The sequence below is a fragment of the Saccopteryx bilineata genome, chromosome 4 (assembly GCF_036850765.1).
Source record: "Saccopteryx bilineata isolate mSacBil1 chromosome 4, mSacBil1_pri_phased_curated, whole genome shotgun sequence".
Classification (NCBI taxonomy): domain Eukaryota; kingdom Metazoa; phylum Chordata; class Mammalia; order Chiroptera; family Emballonuridae; genus Saccopteryx; species Saccopteryx bilineata.
In genome coordinates, this window is record NC_089493.1 from 6121246 (window position 1) to 6143282 (window position 22037).

At 53.6% G+C, this 22037-nt stretch overlaps 1 protein-coding gene across 5 annotated transcripts in view; it reads right to left on the reverse strand.

The window, feature by feature from the left end:
- Positions 1–22037, reverse strand: part of EML1 (EMAP like 1) — a 172056-nt gene that overhangs the window by 88335 nt on the left and 61684 nt on the right. Inside the window, exon 1 of one of the 5 annotated variants that reach the window (XM_066272624.1) lies at positions 16523–16653. The exons of the other annotated variants lie outside the window; for them this stretch is intronic. Coding sequence (XP_066128721.1) covers positions 16523–16616 — 94 coding nt within the window. The 5' untranslated portion in view covers positions 16617–16653. Of the gene's footprint in view, positions 1–16522; positions 16654–22037 lie in introns of those variants that run through there. 5 annotated transcript variants of the gene reach the window in all.

A 22037-nucleotide genomic window follows, 5' to 3' on the forward strand; every position in this document is an offset into this window, starting at 1 on the left:
AGAGAGAGAGAAAGCCAAAAACGCAGGAGGGGAAGGCACCGGAGACAATGAAGATAACCTCGTCAATCTAGAACCCTCGAAGAACGAGCTTCCTGGAGAAGCAGGTGTTATGAAAAACCCACCCTTTTCAAGAGCCCACTTTTTTGAATTGAATTTATCGGCGTGACACTGGTTAATACAATTACACAGGTTTCAGGTGTCCGATTCGACAACACATAATGCGTTCACCAACGCCAAGTCAAGTCTTCATCCATCACCAGTCATCCCCCCGTAACCTCTGCCACCATCTCCCCGACAACCACCACACCACTGTTGTCTACGTCCATCAGTTTCTTTCTTTCTTTCTTTCTTCTTTTCCTTCTTTCCTCCTTCCCTCTATCCCTCCCTCCCCCCTCCCTCCCTCCCTTCCTTTGATAGAGCCCACTTTTTAAAGTTGCAACCATTTTGTTCAATAATGAAAAGATAAATGACCCAATTTAAAAAAAAAATGGGCAAAGGACGTGAGTAGACATTTCTCCAAAGAAGCTGTACAAAGGGCCAATAAGCACATGAAAAGATGTTTAACAATGCTAGCTATTAGGGAACTGTAAATCAAAGTCATGATGATGAGACACCCCTTCACACACACTAGGAAGACTATAATCAACGAAATTGAAAATGACCAGCTTCAGCAAGGATGCTGAGAGACCACGCACCTCACACGTTGCCGGGAGGAGTGTAAAATGGTGCGGCCACTGTGGAAAACAATGGGGCGGTTCCTCAGAAAGGCAAACCTAGAATCACTACCCCACTCCGAGGGTGCACGCCCGTGACAGCAGGGAGCAGGGCCGCGCACAGACGTTCACATGCTCGGGCTAACAGCAGCGTGACCACGATGGCCAAAAGAGGGAGAGGGACACGGCCCAAGTGTCCATGAGCCGATGAATGGAGAAGGAATATGTGCTCTCGCCATACAATGGAATTTTTTTTTTTAAACAGAGACAGAGAGAGAATCAGAGAGAGGGATAGGTAGGGACAGACAGGAACGGAGAGAGATGAGAAGCATCAATCATCAGTTTTTCGTTGCGACACCTTAGTTGTTCATTGATTGCTTCCTTCAGCAGACCGAGTAACCCCTTGCTCGAGCCAGTGACCTTGGGTCCAAGCTGGTGAGCTTTTGCTCAAACCAGATGAGCCCACGCTCAAGCTGGCGACCTTGGGGTCTCGAACCTGGGTCCTTCCGCATCCCGGTCTGACGCTCTATCCACTCCGCCACCGCCTGGTCAGGCACAATGGAATATGTTATTGAGCAAGTACAGACATGGGCTACAACGTGATTAGGACCTGAAAACATTAGGCCAAGTGAAATAAGCTGGTTATCAAAAGACAAATAGATGATTCCACTTACAGAAAATATCTAGACTAGGCCTCATTTATCAGGGCGGAAAGCAGACCAGAGGGCACTGGGGGTGGGGGGAGAGATGGGAACTCCTACCTCACGGGCACAGAGTTGCCGTTTGGGGTGATGAAAATATCTCGGGAAGAGATGTGGTGATGGTCGTACAACGCTGTGAATGTGAACTAATATCACCAAATCTGTACACTTAAAAATGGTTAAGATTACACATTTTGTTATATATATTTTACCACAATAAAAATGTACCGCTCAATTTTTTTCAACCATTTTGAATGACTGGCTTTCAAGAAAATTATATATTCACTCTTGATTCATCTGTTCACCCTGCACCACAGGCTGTGCTGGGAGACAGAAATGCAGGACCAGCACGCATGTGTGGGGCCCACTCACATACATGGGGCCCGCACGCACACCTCAGGCCTGCACACACGTGTGGGACCCACTCACACTCATGGGGCCCGCACGCACGCCTGGGGCCTGCATACACGTGTGGGGCCCACTCACACTCATGGGGCCCGCACGCACACCTCAGGCCTGCACACACGCCTGGGGCCCGCACACACGCACAGGGTCCGCACACACGCCTGGGGCCCGCTCACACACACAGGGCCCGCACACACACGGGGCCCGCACACACGCACAGGACCCGCACACACACGGGGCCCGCACACACATGGGGCCCGCTCACACGCACGGGGCCCGCACGCGCACGGGGCCCGCACGCACACGGGGCCCGCACACACGCCTGGGGCCCGCTCACATGCACAGGGCCCGCACACACACGGGGTCCGCACGCACGCCTGGGGCCTGCACTCACGTGTGGGGCCCACTCGCACACATGGGGCCCACACGCACACCTCAGGCCTGCACACACGTGTGGGACCCACTCACACTCATGGGGCCCGCACGCACGCCTGGGGCCTGCATACACGTGTGGGGCCCACTCACACTCATGAGGCCCGCACGCACACCTCAGGCCTGCACACACGCCTGGGGCCCGCTCACACGCACAGGGCCTGCTCACACACACGGGGCCCGCTCACACGCATGGGGCCCGCTCACACACAGGGCCCGCACACACACGAGGCCCGCTCACACGCACAGGGCCCGCTCACACACACGGGGCCCGCTCACACGCACGGGGCCCGCACACACACAGGGCCTGCACACACACGGGGCCCGCTCACACGCATGGGGCCCGCACACAGCCTGGAGGCTCTGGGGGGCTTCCTAGACCAGGTAGCAGTGCTGGCTGAGTTTTAAAGAACTAGCAGAACTCAGCCAAACAGGAAAAAAAGGGCATCCAGAAAGAGTGCCCAGTCTGCGTAAGAACAGCTAACAAAATGTTCTAAACGAGAGCTAATGAACTTCTCCCATATTTTAAGCAAAAAACATAAATACCGGTGGGTAGTAGAAAACACAAAGTGGTTTGGAACTGTAAAGAGTAAGAACTGTAACTACCAGACGTCTGTGAGAGGACCCCAGAAATCCGTTCCCAGCCTGCAAGCCCGCAGCCTGCAGCTCCAATTCCTTCCTTCCTCCTGACGGGCAGAAGTCCTGCATTCACTCGTGTGCACGCACCCAAACGCATCGCCACCGAGTTGGGGACGGGGGCGGGGGGCTCAGCTCGCTAGGGCTGCCTGGAATGTAACACAGACCAGGGAGGGGGTGGGGCATAGACGACAGAAGTTCGGTTCCTCCCAGTTCTGGGGGCCGGAAGTCCAAGACCAAGGTGCGGGCGGGGCTGGCTTCTCCTCAGGCCTCTCTTCATGGAACCGCGTGGATAGCTGCCTCCTCTCTGTCTTCACGGGGTCTTCTTTCCTCACACGTCTGTGTCCTTATCTCCCCTTCTTTAAGGACACCAGTCATTGGATCAGGGCCCACCCTAGTGACCTCATTTTAACTTAATTACTTCTTTAAATACCCTCTCTGCAAACACAGTCACCTTCTGAGTTTCTGGGGGTTGGGGCTTCAGTGTATGAATGGAGGGGGCACAGTTCGGCCCATCCCCTACGGTATGTGCCGCCCTCGTGCCGCCCTCGTGCCACCCTCGTGCCTTTCCGGCCTGGGTTCTCCAAGAGGGTGTGTGCACACAGGACCGGCCGCCGGGTCCACAGCTCTGCCAGGGCATTCACAGTCTGCTGAGCGGCCCTCTGTGGAGCGGACAGTCACTGTTGGGTTTATCCTGCGCCTAATATGTGTACAATGCCTGGTTTTGAATGAAGGTAAAGTGGGTGAATTTGCTGACACTTGTCCCCTGGCTGCAATCAGTCCCTGGAACGACCGGGACGCGTCTTCTCCAGCGTTCCGAGCCACAACCGCAATCCGTTCCCCGTCAACACCAAGTCCTTGGTTCTGCAGAGCAGAGTTCTGATGCCCATTCTGTTCTGACTCCCTTCTTCTCTTTGGCCCCCTCCTGGACTTCAGCTATTTGTAACACTCACAGAAGTCTACAATATCCTTTATAGTCTTCCCCCCCCCCCAAGACTGCTTTTCACAAGAAGCAGGGCAATACTGACACTGGACGCTACCACTGTGTCTATGGTGGTGGGGACTCTGGAGTCGGCGAACAAAGGGCAGCCTCCATCCAGGATGCAGCACGAGGAACAGCGCCCGTTTCACGGGACTGGTGGGGACCGCAGGACGCTCTGGCCCGCTGCTTAGAGTAGTGGTGCTCTGGGCGGCTGGATGTCAGTCCCCTCGGGAGAGGGAGTGGCTGAGATGGAACTCCTGTCCTCTCTGACAGTTGCTTGGTACATCCACATAACTTAACTGTCCCCTCCCTGCTCAGAATCACGGGATGGACGCATACTCTAAATCAGGGGTCCCCAAACTTTTTACACAGGGGGCCAGTTCACTGTCCCTCAGACCGTTGGAGGGCCAGACTATAAAAAAAACTATGAACAAATCCCTATGCACACTGCACATATCTTATTTTAAAGTAAAAAAACAAAACAGGAACAAATACAATATTTAAAATAAAAAACAAGTAAATTTAAATCAAGAAACTGACCAGTATTTCAATGGGAACTATGGGCCTGCTTTTGGCTAATGAGATGGTCAATGTGCTCCTTTCATTGACCATCAATGAAAGAGGTGCCCCTTCCGGAAGTGCAGCGGGGGCCGGATAAATGGCCTCAGGGGGCCGCATGTGGCCCGCGGGCCGTAGTTTGGGGACCCCTGCTCTAAATGCTATAGGCTTCCAGAAGTAGGTGGCGAGTTCTCACAAGCAGGGACAGTCACATGAAGCCCACACAATCACCCTTGCTTGGTGTTCCCTGGATGTACAACTGCACACCAAGGCTTCCCTGCAGTGTAGGTACAGATCTGCGCTTGCTCACCATGAAGTAGAGAGGCAAGACTTTCAAACAGGTGCTAACGCCTGTGAACAGAGATGCTGAATGTCTACAATCCCTTTGACATGAAAGACCTCTCTTTTTCCCTCATTTTCTCTCCAACTCAACTGTCCCCACGGCCGTCCGTAGAGCAGGGTTCTGGGAACTCACAAGGGGAAGTACGTGGCAAGGGCTGGCTGGAGCTGGTCCGGACCCAGTGAACTTGGAAGCGCCCGGCCCTACTCCAGCTGTGGAGGGCACACAGTCAGTCCCATCCTTCGGGGGCTCGGAGGCTAACCGGGAAACACAGGGGGACAGAGGTGACCACCGGCTCGGGTGAGTGCCGGGACAGAGGTGAGCACAGGTCCAGCCGGAACAGGGACCTGGGGGACGTGGGAAGGGCACTGGGGCACTCAGTAAAGCACGTGGTAGAGGAGTAAGTGCAGCCCCGGTCTGCGCTCAGACGTCGTTTCAGGAATTGTTCTATCACTTAATCCGATTTTTAGATGATAGACATTCAGGCTCAGAGAGGGTCCTGACTCGAAGTCTCACGCCGCTCCCATGACGGCAGGCCTGGGACCCTCCGTCACCCAGACTACGCCACCAAGGGCCCGCTCTGACGCCCGGGCTGAGACACGGCTCCAGCAAGGCCACGGCACGAGCAACACGCGTGGGCGGTGCTGCCGGGAGCTGGCGCTCACACGCATCCGAGGGGAGCTATCTGCTGGCAGCAGCGTCTCCTAAGTGGCAATTTCACACACAAAAAATCGAGCCAGTGTAAAAGATGCTAGTTACACATCCCCAGCCAGTCTCCCACCTCCCCCGCCACCCCCGGAGCTGATGGGCACGGCAGGGTGGCACGGCTCCAGTGAGAAAGGCGGCAGCGGTCTTGGTCGTCTTCCCGAGGAGCTGGCTCCTGGCGGCCCGCACGTCAGCGGGCGGGGCCCAGCCTGGCCAGGCTTTGACATGCCGGTGTGAGTCCAGAAAACACAGATGGACGGGACGGCGACAACCAGCGCGTCTGGTGAGGCAAAGCGGCCAAAAGGAGGGAGTGCGAAAACATGGAAAGTCTAGAGAGAGCTGTCAGCGGGCTGGAAAGGGGACCCCAGGAATGGGAGTCAGAAGCAGAATGGCAAGAAGGAGGAGAGAGGGGGCCGGCGGGCACACCCCCTCCCGAGAGCTTCCGTCCCGCAAACCGCTCACCGGGACAAGCGCCTTCCAGCTCGAGGGCCTTCCCGCGGGGCGCACGGGACACCGGAGGGAAAACAGATGGCATTCTGAAATGAAACACGCACACGTGCCACAGCGACTGGTTCCGGAAGTCCCGGTCCTCGCGGCGTTCTACCAAAAGGGCGGAGAAAGAACAGGAGAGAGGAGCGCAGGAGGGGGGACAATGTGCACGGGTGTGAACGAAAGGACTCAAACTAGAGAGACCGGGGGAGGGGAGAACAGACCCTCCAGCTGGGGGCTCCGCTTCCTCCCAGCCCCGACGGCAACAATAATGACATACAATAAGTCACAATCTCAAAGTCATCTGTGAAAGCACTTTGGAAATCTAAGGCACCTTACAAATCTAAGGGGTTAATTATCACCAGTGTTAACTCCAACAGCTGAATGTTGTGACACGATTATGCACCGGCTACCAGGGTCCCCCTCCCCCACGTGTGCACGGAGGTTCTCCTGTATACAGCTCCTGCCTTTGACATTCGAAAAGACCATGAGTGACAGCACTATGGTCCAAAAAGGGTGGAATCAAAAATTTTAAAAAGCCCTAGAAGGCCAAGTAGTGCGAACCACACCGAAGAGACACGTGGTCTGGCCCTGGTTAGACGCCAGGGTCTCATCTGCCATCGTCGGGGTCTCATCTGCCATCCTCGGCCAGCGCCTCGCGGACTGCAGAACGCCTCCGTTCACGGGAGAGCAGCCTGGTGTCTGATTTCTGCACACCCGGCTGTCTGTCTGCTCCGATGACTCCGTGCTGCACAGCAACGACGTGGCATCGTCTGAGGCCACGCTGCCTGACTCACTGCCCTCCTGGCAGGCAGCGCATGTGCTGGTTATCTAACCGCACGTACACTTTCCGCTAATGGGCTGTGGTTACCCACAGGAGGACATCAGAGAACAGACACAGTAGCCGGTAGAAATGCCACTATAGATCCAAATCTAAATGATTTTTAGATCGGCTCCTATTCCATGTCATCATTCCTTGTCACATGGTGCAGACTCTCCAGTTTCGGCAGAGACAAGTGTCCCCTCCCTTCTGGCGCGCAAGGCAGCCGCAGCGATCAACAGAAGAGCCCTCGGTTAAGAGACCTGGGCGAGGGTCCCATGGCCGTGAAAATGATCCTTTAACCCTGGACTCGAGTTCCTCATCTGTACGACAGGGGACGATGGCCTGATTTCACAGGGTCACATGGCTGAGTCAAATATAAACAGCTCTATAGCAAAGCAGGAAGAATTTTAAGTTAGGGCAAGAATGCCTTCTGCAATAACCACGTCAGTTATCACCCAGCCTCTGCTCCGACCTGCCAAGGATACCGGGCAGGGAACTTCGTAAGGAAGGTGATTCCGTGGTCGGGAAGTGTGCTGGCTCTTTAACACTCGCAGCTGAACTCGGCCCCGGGGCCGGTGAGTGCCGTCACCCCACGCAGCTGCCACCCCGTGCTTCCCCCGGGTCCCGTGATCAGTGCGCTTTGGTTCACTGTGCAACCCCCGCTTAGACGTGACGCCCGACACAGCTGTTGACAGAGCCGCACTTCAGCAAAACACAGCTTTCCATCCGGACCCAGCCCTGGCTCCGCATCTGATGTCAGGGCACAGTGTGCAGGCTGCAGGTAGGGATCCATTTGCTCTGTCGGCTAATGGGAAAATAACGACCCCGTACCTTGGCCACAATGTGGTTGCCAAGCTGTCTGAACATGCGTAGGACTCGTTTCCTAAGAATTTGCTTCAAACCGAACAAGAGAGTGATGATGCCTGAACCGGCCTGGGAGGAGGTGCTGAGATGGGACAATTCTTCCTCTTCATCCTCAATAATCCTCCGGGGCCAGCTGCCAGGTACTGAACATGACAGATGACAGCAAGACCAAGAGGGACAGAAGTTCCCTTCCTCAGGGCCCCGCCCCCTGGCCACGTGCACCAGGGTCCGGGTTTCTAGGACTCACCAACACTAATCACAGGCAAGACAGCACACCGTACCTTCTGAGTGAACACAGAACTAAGAATATAACAACAAAACAAAATACTGTTCACCCCCTTTCCTCCTCCAAGGAAGACTGTGTACAGGTAGAGCTCAAGAGCTTCAAATAAAATCATTTAAAGACAGATCAACTTTCACAGCATCTAACCGGCTGGTAACACCCTACGCCCCTTGCTGCCAGGTTGCCGGAGTATCAGCTCCTGACATCCTCTGACCAGTTAGTTCTTCCATCACGACCCCTCCTGGCCCCTGAGATGTGGGGGAGGACCTTTAGCAGACAGCCTGGGCTACGTCCATGTGTCATAAGTGTAGAATCAGGAAACACTGTAACTGCTTACTCCTATTCGCATTGGTTTTTTCAAATACAGAAATACATCGGAAAAATTTTTCAATGTAGAGAGAGATAGAAAGTAATCATCAGCGCCTCCCAGCCCGGGTGAGGCCAGCAGCCGGGCCCCGAGCCTTTGTTCAGGGTGGGCGTGGGCACCCTCAGGGAACCGAAGGGGAAGGGCCGAGCTGCCCCTTCCAGACTCCCCCTTTGTCCCCGCCCATGCCTGCTTTCCCCTCACCACCATGGACAGAAACCCCTAGAAAACACCCCTGGCCCTGGCCGGGTAGCTCAGTCGGTAGAGCATTATCCCAAAGTAGCAAGGTTGTGGATTCGATCCCCTGGTCAGGGCACATACAGGAAGTTACCCATGAATGCACAACTGAGTGGAACAACAAATGAATGCTTCTCTCTCCCTCTCTCTCTCCCTCCCCCCCTCCTCTCTCCGGTAGCTCTAAAATCAATCAATACAAAATGCCCCTGACACCCCAGGCTGCTTTGCTTCAACGATGACAACAGACCCCTCCAATGCCCCTCTCAGGCCACTGCAACGCCAGGGGTCAGTGCTCACCCAAGCCTTCCATGGGCGGCGGCTCTTCTAACTCTGTTCTTCCTATCTTTGGCTGTCAGACAGAATGAAAATAATAACTCCCCAAATTAGCAGTATACCTTATTAGTCTAAAGAAAGAAGAATGAAATTTCTGAGAACTGTGAAACCATAGATGGAGAAAAAGCCACCCTATTTTTAAAAGAAAAAGTATTCAGTGGGGGAGGGAGGGGCGGAGACATAGAAAGCATAACTGGCAGTTTTACCATCGCTGACAGACTTAGAGTCCGTGTCAGCTCGGGAACAGAAATAGGTATTATGCAGGCTGTATTGCTCATAAAGTACCATGTGTAGTGTGTTGCATTGAAAAGCACGTTCAGACTGTAACTCAACATTTAGTTGAAGAGTTAGGATTTTAAAATTGTTCTCTACTCCCTTCTGCACATGCGAAGACCAGGAAGACCTGGGTCTTTGGTCTGTTTCTCCCAAATCTGTGGACCTGCTGTGCCTTCTCTCTGGACTTGAGCCAGTACCCCCCCCCCGCCCCTGCCCCCGACCCGGGCGATCTCATCAACTGGGGCGGCAGCCACAGCCTCTGCCGACAACTCCTCAGCTGAACTCTCCGGCCCAGGGCCATCTTGAGTTCCAGACCCGACTCCTTCACCCACTGCCATCTTCACCTGAAGACCAGTGTGTGTGTGATGGGCCTAGGCGTGTGCGTGCACGTGATGCACAGAATCCCGTGCCCCCTCGCCTCTGTGAGGGCTCCGCTGTGCAGCCTGCCGTCAATCCCCAACCTCAGAGCACCCGTGACGGCATCCACGTCTCCTACTCCCAACATCAACAGTCATCAAGTCCTGCCGACTCCAAGTATCTCAGTACTCGGAACATGAAACACCGTCTTGATGGCTACTGATCGCATCTCCACGGTCACTCCTGGCCTGGCCCTGGCCATCTGCTCTCCAGGCTCCCGCATCCATCCAACCAGACCCCTGCCCATTTATCTGCACACGGCAAAGTGATCCTTCTCAAATACCGATGCGATCACATCCGTCTGAAGCCCTGCGCAGATCCTCACTGCCTTGGGACAAAATGCTTAGCACTCTGCCTTCTGTACACGCTCTAGAGCAGGGGTCCCCAAATTACGGCCCTCGGGCTGCATGCAGCCCCCCGAGGCCATTTATCTGGCCCCTCCCACACTTCTGGAAGGGGCACCTCTTTCATTCGTGGTCAGTGAGAGGAGCGTAGTTCCCATTGAAATACTGGTCAGTTTGTTGATTTAAATTTACTTGTTCTTTATTTTAAATATTGTATTTGTTCCCGTTTTGTTTTTTTACTTTAAAATAAGATATGTGCAGTGTGCATAGGGATTTGTTCATAGTTTTATAGTCCAGCCCTCCAACAGTCTGAGGGACAGTGAACTGGCCCCCTGTGTAAAAAGTGTGGGGACCCCTGCTCTAGAGCCCCATCCGACATCGCCTCCTCCCCAGCTCCTGGGGGCAGCCCAGCTGGACGAGCGGTTCACCTGCTTCCAAGCTTTCCCCAACCATCGACCTTTCTCCCTCTTCTTCACCCTGCTCATCACTCAGTGCTGCTTCCCCCAAGAAACACCGCTCAACACCAGCACTGGAGAAGCAAGCTGGGTCAGCCGACCCTCCCATGTATTTCCAGAGTGTCCCTGTGACTGGCCATTCTCACGGCACTTACTAGAAAGTCCAGCGGGCATCGGTCCCCCGAGCCCTCCTCCGTCAGCCCGGGGGCTCCTGCAAACAGGGACGTGGCCTTCGTTTCCGGGAGCCTCGGGGCCCGGCCCCCGGCTGGCCCTCCCTGAGGGAGCAATGGATGAGCCGAGGCTCACACTTCCAGCGGCACTGAAAGTCCGGTCCCAGGAGCCCTGAAGGGCAAGGTCCCCTCCAGGAAGTCTATCAGGTCAAAACTATTTTCATAACAATACCAAGACATTACCTGCCTCTGTCACCAGGCTGACATGGTGTCCCTGTGCTCTTTGTTGCCACTTACAATAAAAAAAAAATGTCCAACTCATATAAGAATGTCTTTGATGAAGCTGCAAAAAAATATTGATTTTATTAAAACTCGGCCCTCACGAACATGTGCGCCTGGGCGTGGGCTTTTCCTCGGGGAAGATCGGCATAGCCCAGCGAATCACTATTTTTCAAGTGACATCACAAGACCATGCACGGGTCAGAGAGCCATTCAAACGCAAGATGGACGGAAGGTTTGAGAATGTCTGACCTCCAGTGTCCAACCGAAGGACTCAGAGTAGAAAGACATCCAACCTCCAATCAGAAAAGACTGCCTCCCTCCCGAGGGAATGTGTCACGGGCCCTAGCAATCAGACAAGCACCCGGTACTGGCATCTCTCTGTTGTACCATCGGAACCTTTCCTCATTTCAAACAAAGCACGCAACTTTTAAAGTGGAGCCAAACCAGGAGGCCACATGGAGAAACCCGTGGACAGGGCAGCACAGGAACTACGCTCCAGTGGTCACTCAGGGTCACCGGGTGCCATCGGGTGAGCTGAGTGAAGCGTCTGGCCTCAACGATCGGAGGTCTCTACCTGCTGCCCGAGGAGCGCCTGTGTGCCCACAGACAGGTGGGCATCAAATGAAATGTGAGGGCAAGGCCATCGGTCGAAGCCCTCTGAGCACAGGTGCTCCCCAGACCACATGTCGGGTTTCGCCCGACAGCATCTGGGGGGTAACGACCCTCTGAAGGGAAGGGGTGTGACGAAAGTCGACAGAACGAATGTGGGATTGAGAAATGACATAGGAAAGACTAGGGAGGAGAGAAGTAAAATGATGTTGGACCATCTGTGCTCTGAAGTGTCAGCAGGTGTCAATGCTGGAAGCCCCTGCCTCACAGGGGTCCCCACGTTCTGCCTCCTGTCAGGTCCCAGCCTTGTAGGGGGCACCACGGACCTCAGCAAACACAACGCTCCGCTTAAGGGGTCTCCGCCACAGAAGCCAATGCCAGCGTCGTGTCACCGAGGAGGCAGAGAGGAAATGCCACAAAACCCTGAAAGCCCACTCAGAAATGGTCCTCCGACTGAATGCGTCCTTCCCGACGGCAGAAGCATTACCGAGCTTTACAGCGCGCTGCAACTTGGCATCTAAAATACATAACGACTCATGCCCATTGTAACAAAGACAAGCAAGACAAAAGGAAAAAAAACTGTCAAAGAAAAAGAAATTACCATAGTCTCTAAAATGAATCCATGTTAACCGCGACACCGTCGTCACCCTACTAGAAGGTGTACAGTTTGTATTTAAGACGGAGCCTGGGCCCTCTGGTGAAACACGGAGGGACGTGCGAGCTCACAGGGGTCCGGGACCGGGCGCCGCGCACGCTAGGAGCTGTGGGCGGCACAGGAGGCTCTGCGTCGGCAACCCCGCGGCAGGCGTGAAAGGGGTTCCGGCTCAGACCTTCCACCACAGAAACGTGACCGTTCCACTTACCTAAATTCTAATGAATTTTAGCTGATTACTAGTTATTAATTCAGACTGGTATAACTACAGTCATGCATGGCTTCACAATGAGGGCGCAGTCTGGGAACTGGGTCATCTGAGGATCCCACCGTCGTGTGAATATCACAGAGTGCACTTACACACACCTAGATGGTGTCGCCCACTACATACCTGAGTGCACTTACACACACCTAGATGGCGTCGCCCACTACATGCCTGAGAGACAGCCTGCTGCACCCAGGCTACAAGCCTGTGCAGTGTCTCACCGCACAAAACAACACGAGATTAGATCGAGCATGAGAGACGGGACACAGCCAGGAAATGATGCGATCGAGAGACGCAGAAAACACAAGGGCCTCATGGCTGAGGCCGGGGTAACAGGGCACCCTGTTGAACAGCAAACTTGCTTCTCACCAGCAGAAAGAGAACCCTCTATCAAGTATAGTATAATAAACACTTAGACCAGTAACACAGCTGTTTACTGTCATTGCAAGTATTGTGTGCTGTTCATAACTGCATCTGCTAGACCTGCATAAGACCCGCAGGCAGTAGGCTTGTTTAACCAGTGTCACCACGAGGCCATAGAAGCTTTCTGGCTCCATGAACTCTTACAAGACCACCTTGTATATTCGGTCTGTTCGTTATCTGGCTTATGACTGTATACACAATGTTTACAGTAAGTCTTCCTACAGTTTTATATATTGTTTATTTTAGGTGAGAAGAGGGGAAACAGACAGACTCCTGCATGTGCTCCAATCAGGATCTACCTGGCAACCCTGTCTGGGGCCAATGCTCGAGTACTGAGCTATTTATAGCACCTGGGGATGTTGTGCTCTATCCTCAGTGCCCAGGGCCACACTCAAACCAGTCAAGCCACTGGCTGCTGGAGGGGAAGACAGAGAGAAGGGAGAGAAGGAGGAGAGAGAAGCAGATGATCGTTTCTCCTCTGTGTCCTGACCAGGAATTGTACTCAGGACATCCACACACCAGGCCGACACTCTATTCACTGAGCTACCGGCCAGGGCTCAGTTCTATATTTTTTAATAAGTGAAGATACTTATTTTTGTTGGTCCAAATTACCTACCAGCTTATCTGTTCTACAACCAAAAGGCCACATAAATAAATGCCTATGCTAGGGCATTTGAATTTTTGCCTTGAAGATTAAAAACAAAAAACAAAGAAAGAGCTAAGCAACTGTTTTACTATCCCTCCCCCCCTTTAACTCAAAAGCCAGGGTTTCTCTTGCCCAAGTCTGTCATCTGTTGCTCCTTCATTGAGAAACCAAAGTGACAGTATCTGGTATTTCAGAGCAGACAAAACTGGTTCAGCCGTAATCCTTTTGACTGGTGTAACAACTTTCATCATCCTTCCTTGAGCAAGGTAGTGCAGGAAGATTCCCAGGCCAAACAGGCTCCTCCACTCCGGAGGGCGGCATCTCATTTACCCCGCAGGCCTGCAGGAGGAAGGCAGGAGCTCACAGCACTCTTGGCAGAGTGAACCAGAGGCCCTTGCTTTGGTTTTACAGCCCTTCTGCCCACCCTCCCAGTGGATCAGAAAAGAGAATGGTTACACTTAGAAACACTTCATCCCTTCCCTTGCTTTTAAAACTATGTAAGAATGTTCAGCCAAAGAAAAGCAAATTGTTACAAAGCCGTTGGTAACAGAGATGCTAGTCACTGGGAACTCCAAACAAACTATTCAGAAGCCTTTATTCAAAGGTTTACATTATTTCCTTGACCCCTTGAAACTTTCACCGCCCTGCAGAGAAGCCCACGCCTCCCTCCTCCCCCACACCCTCTTACCCCACCCACTTCAGAGGGCCCTAAATCTTAACACTGAGGCTCTTTGGTACTGAGGGGACCTCGGAGCCAGACAAACTATGGAGCCCATTGTGTAGGGAGCGGTGCAGGCTGGGAGTGCATAATGGCACCAGAAGGGTCACCCAGGGGCTCCTAGCAGGGGACACATTCCGAGAAACACCTGAACACTATGCGGCTCCTTCGAAAGGCCACGAGGTTCTGACACCAAGTGTCAGCCTCACAGCGACTGCTTCCAGTTACAGAACATCACACAGCAACTGTCCTCTGGGTATCGCCTGAAACCTACACTTTTAGATTTAGGCCAAACAACATTCATTTGCTTGACTTTCTCCGTCTATACCCAGCTGTCTGCATGGCGGGCACGTGTGACTGAGGGGCTGGGGCGTCACGCCTGCCGAGGGACCATTGACACTGTCCGTGAGACCAAGCCGCCAGCCACCACCCACGCGTCTCTCAGGAGTGTAATTCCCAGCACACCCTCGCTGCTCACCCCGGGAGGGAGGCGACGGTGGCTCTCCGAAATGTGTGGAGACAACAGAGGCTCTGCTAATGGAGGACGTCAGATGGGACTGTGTGGAAAGAAGTAGATGAGGTGAACCCCAAAGGGACACGGGGGACCCCAGACAGAGTTATCTGGATGCAGGGGTAGAGAAAGGAGCGTTGTGAAACACTTCACCATGTGACCAGAGAGAGGTCTGCAGGTCACTGAGCGGGCCCAGGCTGTTCCACCAGCGAGGACTGGGACACCAGCGAGGACTGGGAAGCCTGCTTTACAGCACAGAAAACCGAGGCATGCCGGGCCGAGGATCCGCCCCAGGAATCTGCAGAGAGACACCGGTCGCCTGGATGGGGCTTCGAGGAGCTGAGTCCCAGAAGGGAGAAACCTGGTCCACATCACCCAGTAACTCCAGGGCTTCTGAGGGCAGCAGGGAACGGGAGGCACGAGGCTCGCAGAGTCGGAGCTGTGCATCCGGGGAACCACTCCACCCACAGCCCCTCTGCTATGAAAAGGGCCAACCCAGTCACACCCCGGAACAGTGGTGAGGACAGAAAGAGAAGCCACAACAGAGCTGTCCGCTAGAGAGAGTGAGCAGATATGCATATCACTGTCCCAAACGCCAGGCCTTGTGACTCGGAGATACTCAGATTCCTACGGAAGGAAGGAAGAAGCAAGTAAGAAAGAGGAAGGGAGGGAGGAACGCAGGGAGGGATGGATGAATTTAGGAAAGACAGTGGACTCCCCCTGAACTTCCAAACTTTGCTTTCTTGGGACAGAACCTGGTGCACCTGGCAGCCTGGGGCTGGAGCCGCAGAGGGGCGCCTCAGGACGCACAGACAGGTGACTGGCTTTATAGCTCCCCTGGGGCACCCCTCACCCACAGCCCAGCTTTCCATCGAAGGCAGGACAACAGGGAAGACCTCCCCCCCCCCCGAGTCTCATCAGGAACCGCCCTGTGCTCAGGGCCGGCCTGGCTATGGGGTCCCACTGGGTCGCAGACCCTTCCCCCACACTCCTCCCCCTGTTTCCGAACTCAGGTTCTGCCCTCCGAACTCAGGTTCTGCCCTCCGAACTCAGGTTCTTCCCTCCGAACAGAAGCATGGAGCATGAACCATCTATCACCCCAACACCCCCAAAGGGTTTGAGGCAGCACCTGTAATCACCTTCAAAAACACACTCCTACAGAGAAGCAGAGAAAATTTCACGCGAAAAGAAATAAATATAAACCACAAAAGCCACATGTCCCAATCCCGATGAGTTTCCCCACCACCACGACGAACTGATGTCGGATCGGGCCAAGTCTAACACAGGAGTTGCCAGAAAACGTTTGGTGTTCAGAGCCTTCTGGATTTTGAAATCTCAGATAAGGGATTAGGGGCTGACTTGGAAGCTAGTTCCCCCGCAGGGCTGCTGGGTCTCAGCCTCCTGAGATCAACCCCGTGCGAGGCATAGGCATGCTGTGTGTCAGCCCGTCTGTCGCCTGGGACAGAAAAACGCACAAGGACAGACGGGCCACGGAAACCTCAGCGAGTTCCTACCTGTAACACCCAGCGTGCTGTGATCTGAGAACAAGAATTTAAAAAGAAAGTAAAATTTAATTTATAAAAAAAAGGAAGGTCCTTTACCCAGGGTGTGTCCCTGAAGAAGAAAGGTTAATGTCTGATAACTATATTTAAACAGATAAGAAAATTTACAGTTTTAAGAAAGGGCGGTGGAAGCCTGCAAATAATCTTACCACGGCTGGATGTTTTATGCATCCAGATTTCTGAATGTCAGGTTTTCTGGACATTCAAGGTCCAGGAAAAATCATCTGCATAAGAGAAATGCAATGATCTACATCACATTTTTTTTTTTTTAAAGTACAGAGAAGTGCTCTTACAAAGGGAGACTACCAGAGAGATGGAGACACTCACGTGAAGACCACAGGGCACAGTTCAAAGAGCAAGGGGCTTGCTTGTCAGGAGACCTGTCCCTTTTCTCTGTGACCTTGCTGAAATTACTGAACATTCACCAGCCTATCTGTGACAAAACAGTATTATATTCACCTTAGAGTTTGGTTGTAAGAAGTGAAGTGAGAAACAGATCTGAACGTGCTTTTAAAGCTATAAAATACAAGCGTGGAGATTAGTTCACAAGGGACTTACGTACTAAGTCAGTAAATGAGATGAACATAGAGTGTCTCAGGATTACCTCAGAGCAGGGGTCCCCAAACTACGGCCCACGGGCCACATGCGGCCCCCTGAGGCCATTTATCTGGCCCCCGCCGCACTTCTGGAAGGGGCACCTCTTTCATTGGTGGTCAGCGAGAGGAGCATAGTTCCCATTGAAATACTGGTCAGTTTGTTGATTTAAATTTACTTGTTCTTTATTTTAAATATTGTATTTGTTCCCGTTTTGTTTTTTTACTTTAAAATAAGATATGTGCAGTGTGCATAGGGATTTGTTCATAGTTTTTTTTTATAGTCCGGCCCTCCAACGGTCTGAGGGACTGGCCCCCTGTGTAAAAAGTTTGGGGACCCCTGCCTCAGAGAGTCCCAGTCAGGATGGTGGAGCAGGTGAACACCGTGCTTGCTACCTCCCAGGACACATCAAAAGTACAAGTAAACTACAGAACAGCCGGCCTGGAGAACCTTCGGAAGACCAGCTGAACAGGAGTCCCAAAGCTAAGCGTATACAGAAGCAGCCACGTCGAGACTGGCAGGAGGGGCAGAGATGTGAAAAAGGCTGGCCCCACACCCGTGTGTAGTAGGTTCCTGTGAAAAACGAGGGGTCCCCACGCGGAGCTCCTCAGCCCGGGACACCAGTGCTGGAAAGAGGAGCCCACAGAACATCCTGCTCTGAAAACCAGCGAGGATTCCGTTCATCCCGGTGAGACAAGACGGAAGGCCGCTGGGAACCCAGGTGTCCTGCAGGCCTGGTGCACACAGTCACTCAAAGGCCCTCACCTGGGCTCCGGCCGAGGGACAGTGGCTCTGGGGCACCAGGGACATACAGGGAGAAACTGAGTTGTGTGGCTTCAGGATGAGGGCTGGAGAGACAGCCACCATTGTCCCTGTGCTGTGCCCTCCCTCAACACGGCCAAATACGAATCTGCAGCAGCCTGAACTCTACTCACTGCACCCTGATGACTCCCTGCGAACCCCCCACACACAATTCACCACCACCACCACAAAGCTCTGCAGGACCCCGGTGGACAGGTAGTGGCTGGCCCTGGTGGACCCCAAAACTTTTGCTGAGTGGCCCTGGGCTTAGCACCGGAGCCAAAGATGAATCTGCGTTAACCTGGCGAACACCTCTTGTCCACCCTGGTGACTCCCTGAGACCCTTCCTCACCCAACCTGTGTACCCCTGAGGCTCTTCCAGGGGCCCAGGCAGGCCGTGGCAGGGCTCAAGTGTCCGGGGCTATTGCTGAATGGCCCCAGGCCAGCCTTGCTTCACAGAGTGGCTCTCCTATACACACCCGGGTCCCACACAGGCAGCTACCAACTGCAGATTGGTGGCTGCTGACAGGTAGCCCCAGGCTGGTCACAGGCAGCCACAGAGACTGGCCAGCACTGGGGCCCCGCCCACCAGGCCCCGGAAGTAACACACCTGGGGGCCAGCTTCAGACCACAGCAGAGGGACACCTGATTAGCTCCTTAAGTGGCACACCCAAAAAGGTGGTTACAGGGATGTCGAGTACAGCATAGGAAAAAAAGTCAATAGTAAGTTTTTAAAGGATTTTATTTATTGATTTCACGAGGGCTGGGGGCTGGAGGGTGGGGAAGGAGAGAATGAGAAGCAGTTGCTTCACTCTGGCTGTTCATCGGTTGCTTGTCGTAGGTGCCTTGACCGGGCAAGCCCAGGGTTTCCAACCAGCAACCTCAGGGTTCCAGGCCGGTGCTCCATCCACTGCGCCACCACAGGGCGGGCTGAAACATCTCCTGTAATGTTGTAATAACTATGTATGGTGCCAGCTGGGCACTTGAAATCCGGGGGGGGGCACTGTGTAAAGTATATAACTGACCACTATGCTTTACACCTGAAACTAATATAAAATATTGAATGTCAACTCTAATGAAAAAAAACATAACAGCAAAAAAAGATTACTCTTAAAGAATTCCATAGTCCCTAGTATACAGCATACACGGTTTTGAGTAAACTGTAGGGAGGCATTTCTCAGAAAGTCTCTCCAATGTTGGAAGACATTACAGTGGTTGGCCTATCTATAGAGGCCATGTCGACCAAAACAACATAGGCAAATAAGTAAACAAACTTGTATAAATATGTATATGTTGCCTTTCACCAAGCATGTATACCAATATGCATAATCCTCTGTACAATAGTTCAGGGGCTTTGATACACACACCTGTGAGTTATTTCACTGCCGCAGACAGTGAAGTGTTCTGGGGGACACCGAAGAGCTTTTCAGGACCGGGAAGTTCTCCCCTGCCTTCCACGATCCATTACAGAGAGCACGGCCCTTTGTGCCATTTTAGCGTTTGTCTTTTCACTCAACAGGCGTGTGCTTAGCACATACTACACGCAAGGCACCACGCAGAGCAACGGAAGGAAGCAACACGTAAGGACAGTACTCTCCAGGAGCGTACGAGCCGGCAGTGCACGCGAAGCTAACCACAGCGCAGGTGGGAAGACCCGGCCCCAAGCGGGGCCTGTGTGTCCTCCTGTGGAAATGCAGAGGAAACATCAGTAAGCCCAACAGAGCAGGAAAGACTGCTGTAGGCTGCACCCCCAGAATGAACTGCACTTCAATATGGAAAGAGGAGAAGGTAAGGACCGATGAAGCATGACCATAGAGCCATGGACATTCTCGGCAGTCAACAGGGACAATGCACACGGTAAGCAGAGGGATATGCTAAGGTCCCAAATCCAACATTCCCGGGGCACCTACTTGGCCGCGGGAAATGGGACAGACCAATGTGGCTGCAACCATGGAAACATGAAGGAGACATGTATGACTCCTAAATAGAAACGTTTCCATTCTGGACCACACTGAAGACCAGACCCCCCCTCCTTTCTTCTGCTGCGTCCTCTGTCCTGGGGGGCTGCCCGTATGGGGGCTGCAACATGTTCCCTTGTTCTTGGCTTTCCTCAGGGGGTGCCCAACAGGGCCCAGAGCCACAGATGGAAAGGACGGAAGAGTGGGGTCAGGGCATTTATTCCCCTAGCTTTGAAATTCACAGAATCAAAATTCAAACCCAGATCTGTCTCCAAAGCCCAAGCTTTGAACCTCAGAAAAAGTGAGGCCCTGGCTGGTTGACTCAGCAGTAGAGCGTCAGCCCAGTGTGTGGAAGTCCTGTGTTCAATTCCCGGTCAGAACACACAGGAGAAGCACCCAACTGCTTCTCCAACCCTCCTCCTCTCCCCTCCTCCCTCTTCTGTCTCTCTCTCCTCTCCTCCTGCAGCCATGGCTTGAATGGTTCAAGCAAGTTGGTCCTGGGCACTGAGGATGCCTCCATGGCCTCACTTGAGGTGCTGAAATAGCTTGGTTGCCAAGCAACAGAGCAGCAGTCCCAAATGGGCAGAGCATTGCCCTGCAGGGCCCTGCCAGGTGGATCCCGGTCGGGCTGTGTGTGGGAGTCTGTTTCTCTGCCTCCCCACCTCTCACTTAACAACAACAACAACAAAAGGAAAAGTGAGTTGGTGATAGATTCCAGCGGGCCTTGAAAGAAATGCATGTAATCTTTTCTGCTAATTGTCAGGGGTGGATTAATTTGGGACATGTGTAGCCCGTACTTGCTGATCGTTTTAAGCAATCCTGCAAAGGAAACACTCCAGTTAAACATTCGTGTCAGCGGGCTGGGCCTCACATGCCACAGAAAGCTTAAAAACAGCCAAACAAACAGAAAGTCAGAGATATCCCAAGCCTCCAGCCCAGAGCCTGCCGATCATGGGCCCCACATCTGCTGTTTCCTTTCTTAGCGTCTTGCCTGGCTGAGAGGGAACGCGCACTATTGGTGATCCCGAAGGCGCGTGTCATGGAATTTCTTTCGCAGACATATATCTGCCCCTCATCATTTTTCCAAACGGCTCTAAGTTTTTTTCCGCCCCCCCCCCCCATTCCTGAGAGAGCTTAGACACTTGTCACCATTCTCTGCGTGTCCAGGCAGCCCTTTCTTGCTGTTCGCTGGGGGTCCAGGGCAGTGCGGGGGCTGGTCTCCCCCCTAGGTCTCTGCACCGCCCCCCTCCCGTCGCAGCCTTGGGCCCAGGCTGGCTGCAGGAAAGAACACGCTTTTTACCACAGGGATTCCAGAGGTAAGATGCATAGGCTTCACCCAGGCTGAGCAGAGCTGCCGGCAGGGCCTGTGGGTGGGATCTGGGGGCGCCCCAGCAGCAGCTCTGACAGCCTTAACCACGAGCTAATTAGCCCACTCGTTGGCACCCGGCTTTGAACCCTGGGTTAGACATTGTTCACTTGGGATTCTGTAACTTCATGAAACTACAGTTTGGCAAAGAGGGCTCTGCAAGTGACATAAGCCGAGCACAGAAGGACAAATACCACGTGACTCCACTCTCACGAGGGACCGGGAGCAGCCAGAGTCACGGGGACAGACAGGACAATGAGGGGAGCCAGGGCCGGGGGGGGGGGAGGGGACGATTTCGTGTTTAATGGGGACGGAGTTTCAGTTTTGCAAGATGAAGAAGTTCTGGAGAGGATGGTGGTGACAGTTGCACAGCAACGTGAATGTACTCAGTGCCACCAAGCTGCACACTTAACGACGTTTAAGATGGTACATTTCATGCTGGGCACCTTTTATACTAATTAAACATAGAAATGTTTGAGGGGCCCTGGCCGGTTGGCTCAGCGGTAGAGCGTCGGCCTAGCGTGCGGAGGACCCGGGTTCGATTCCCGGCCAGGGCACACAGGAGAAGCGCCCATTTGCTTCTCCACCCCTCCGCCGCGCTTTCCTCTCTGTCTCTCTCGTCCCCTCCCGCAGCCAAAGCTCCATTGGAGCAAAGATGGCCTGGGCGCTGGGGATGGCTCTGTGGCCTCTGCCCCAGGCGCTAGAGTGGCTCTGGTCGCAACATGGCGACGCCCAGGATGGGCAGAGCGTCGCCCCTGGTGGGCGTGCCGGGTGGATCCCGGTCGGGCGCATGCGGGAGTCTGTCTGACTGTCTCTCCCTGTTTCCAGCTTCAGAAAAATGAAAAAAAAAAAAAAAAAAAAAAAAGAAATGTTTGAGGACAGCAAGAGAATAACTACTAGAATGAGGACGCTGGAGGAAACCCGACAGCACCAGAGCCGATACCAGGAAGACTGGACCACCCAGCTCCGTGAGGCTCGGTCACAGCCGCGGACGGGGCTGCGGCATGGCATGGCACGGCAGAGCCTGCCCGGAGGCCAACCCAGGCCGCAGCGACCATCTAATACATCCCCTCGGAACTGCCTCAGCACACGGTGCGGAGGGCCCACGGCGCGGTCCCCGGGG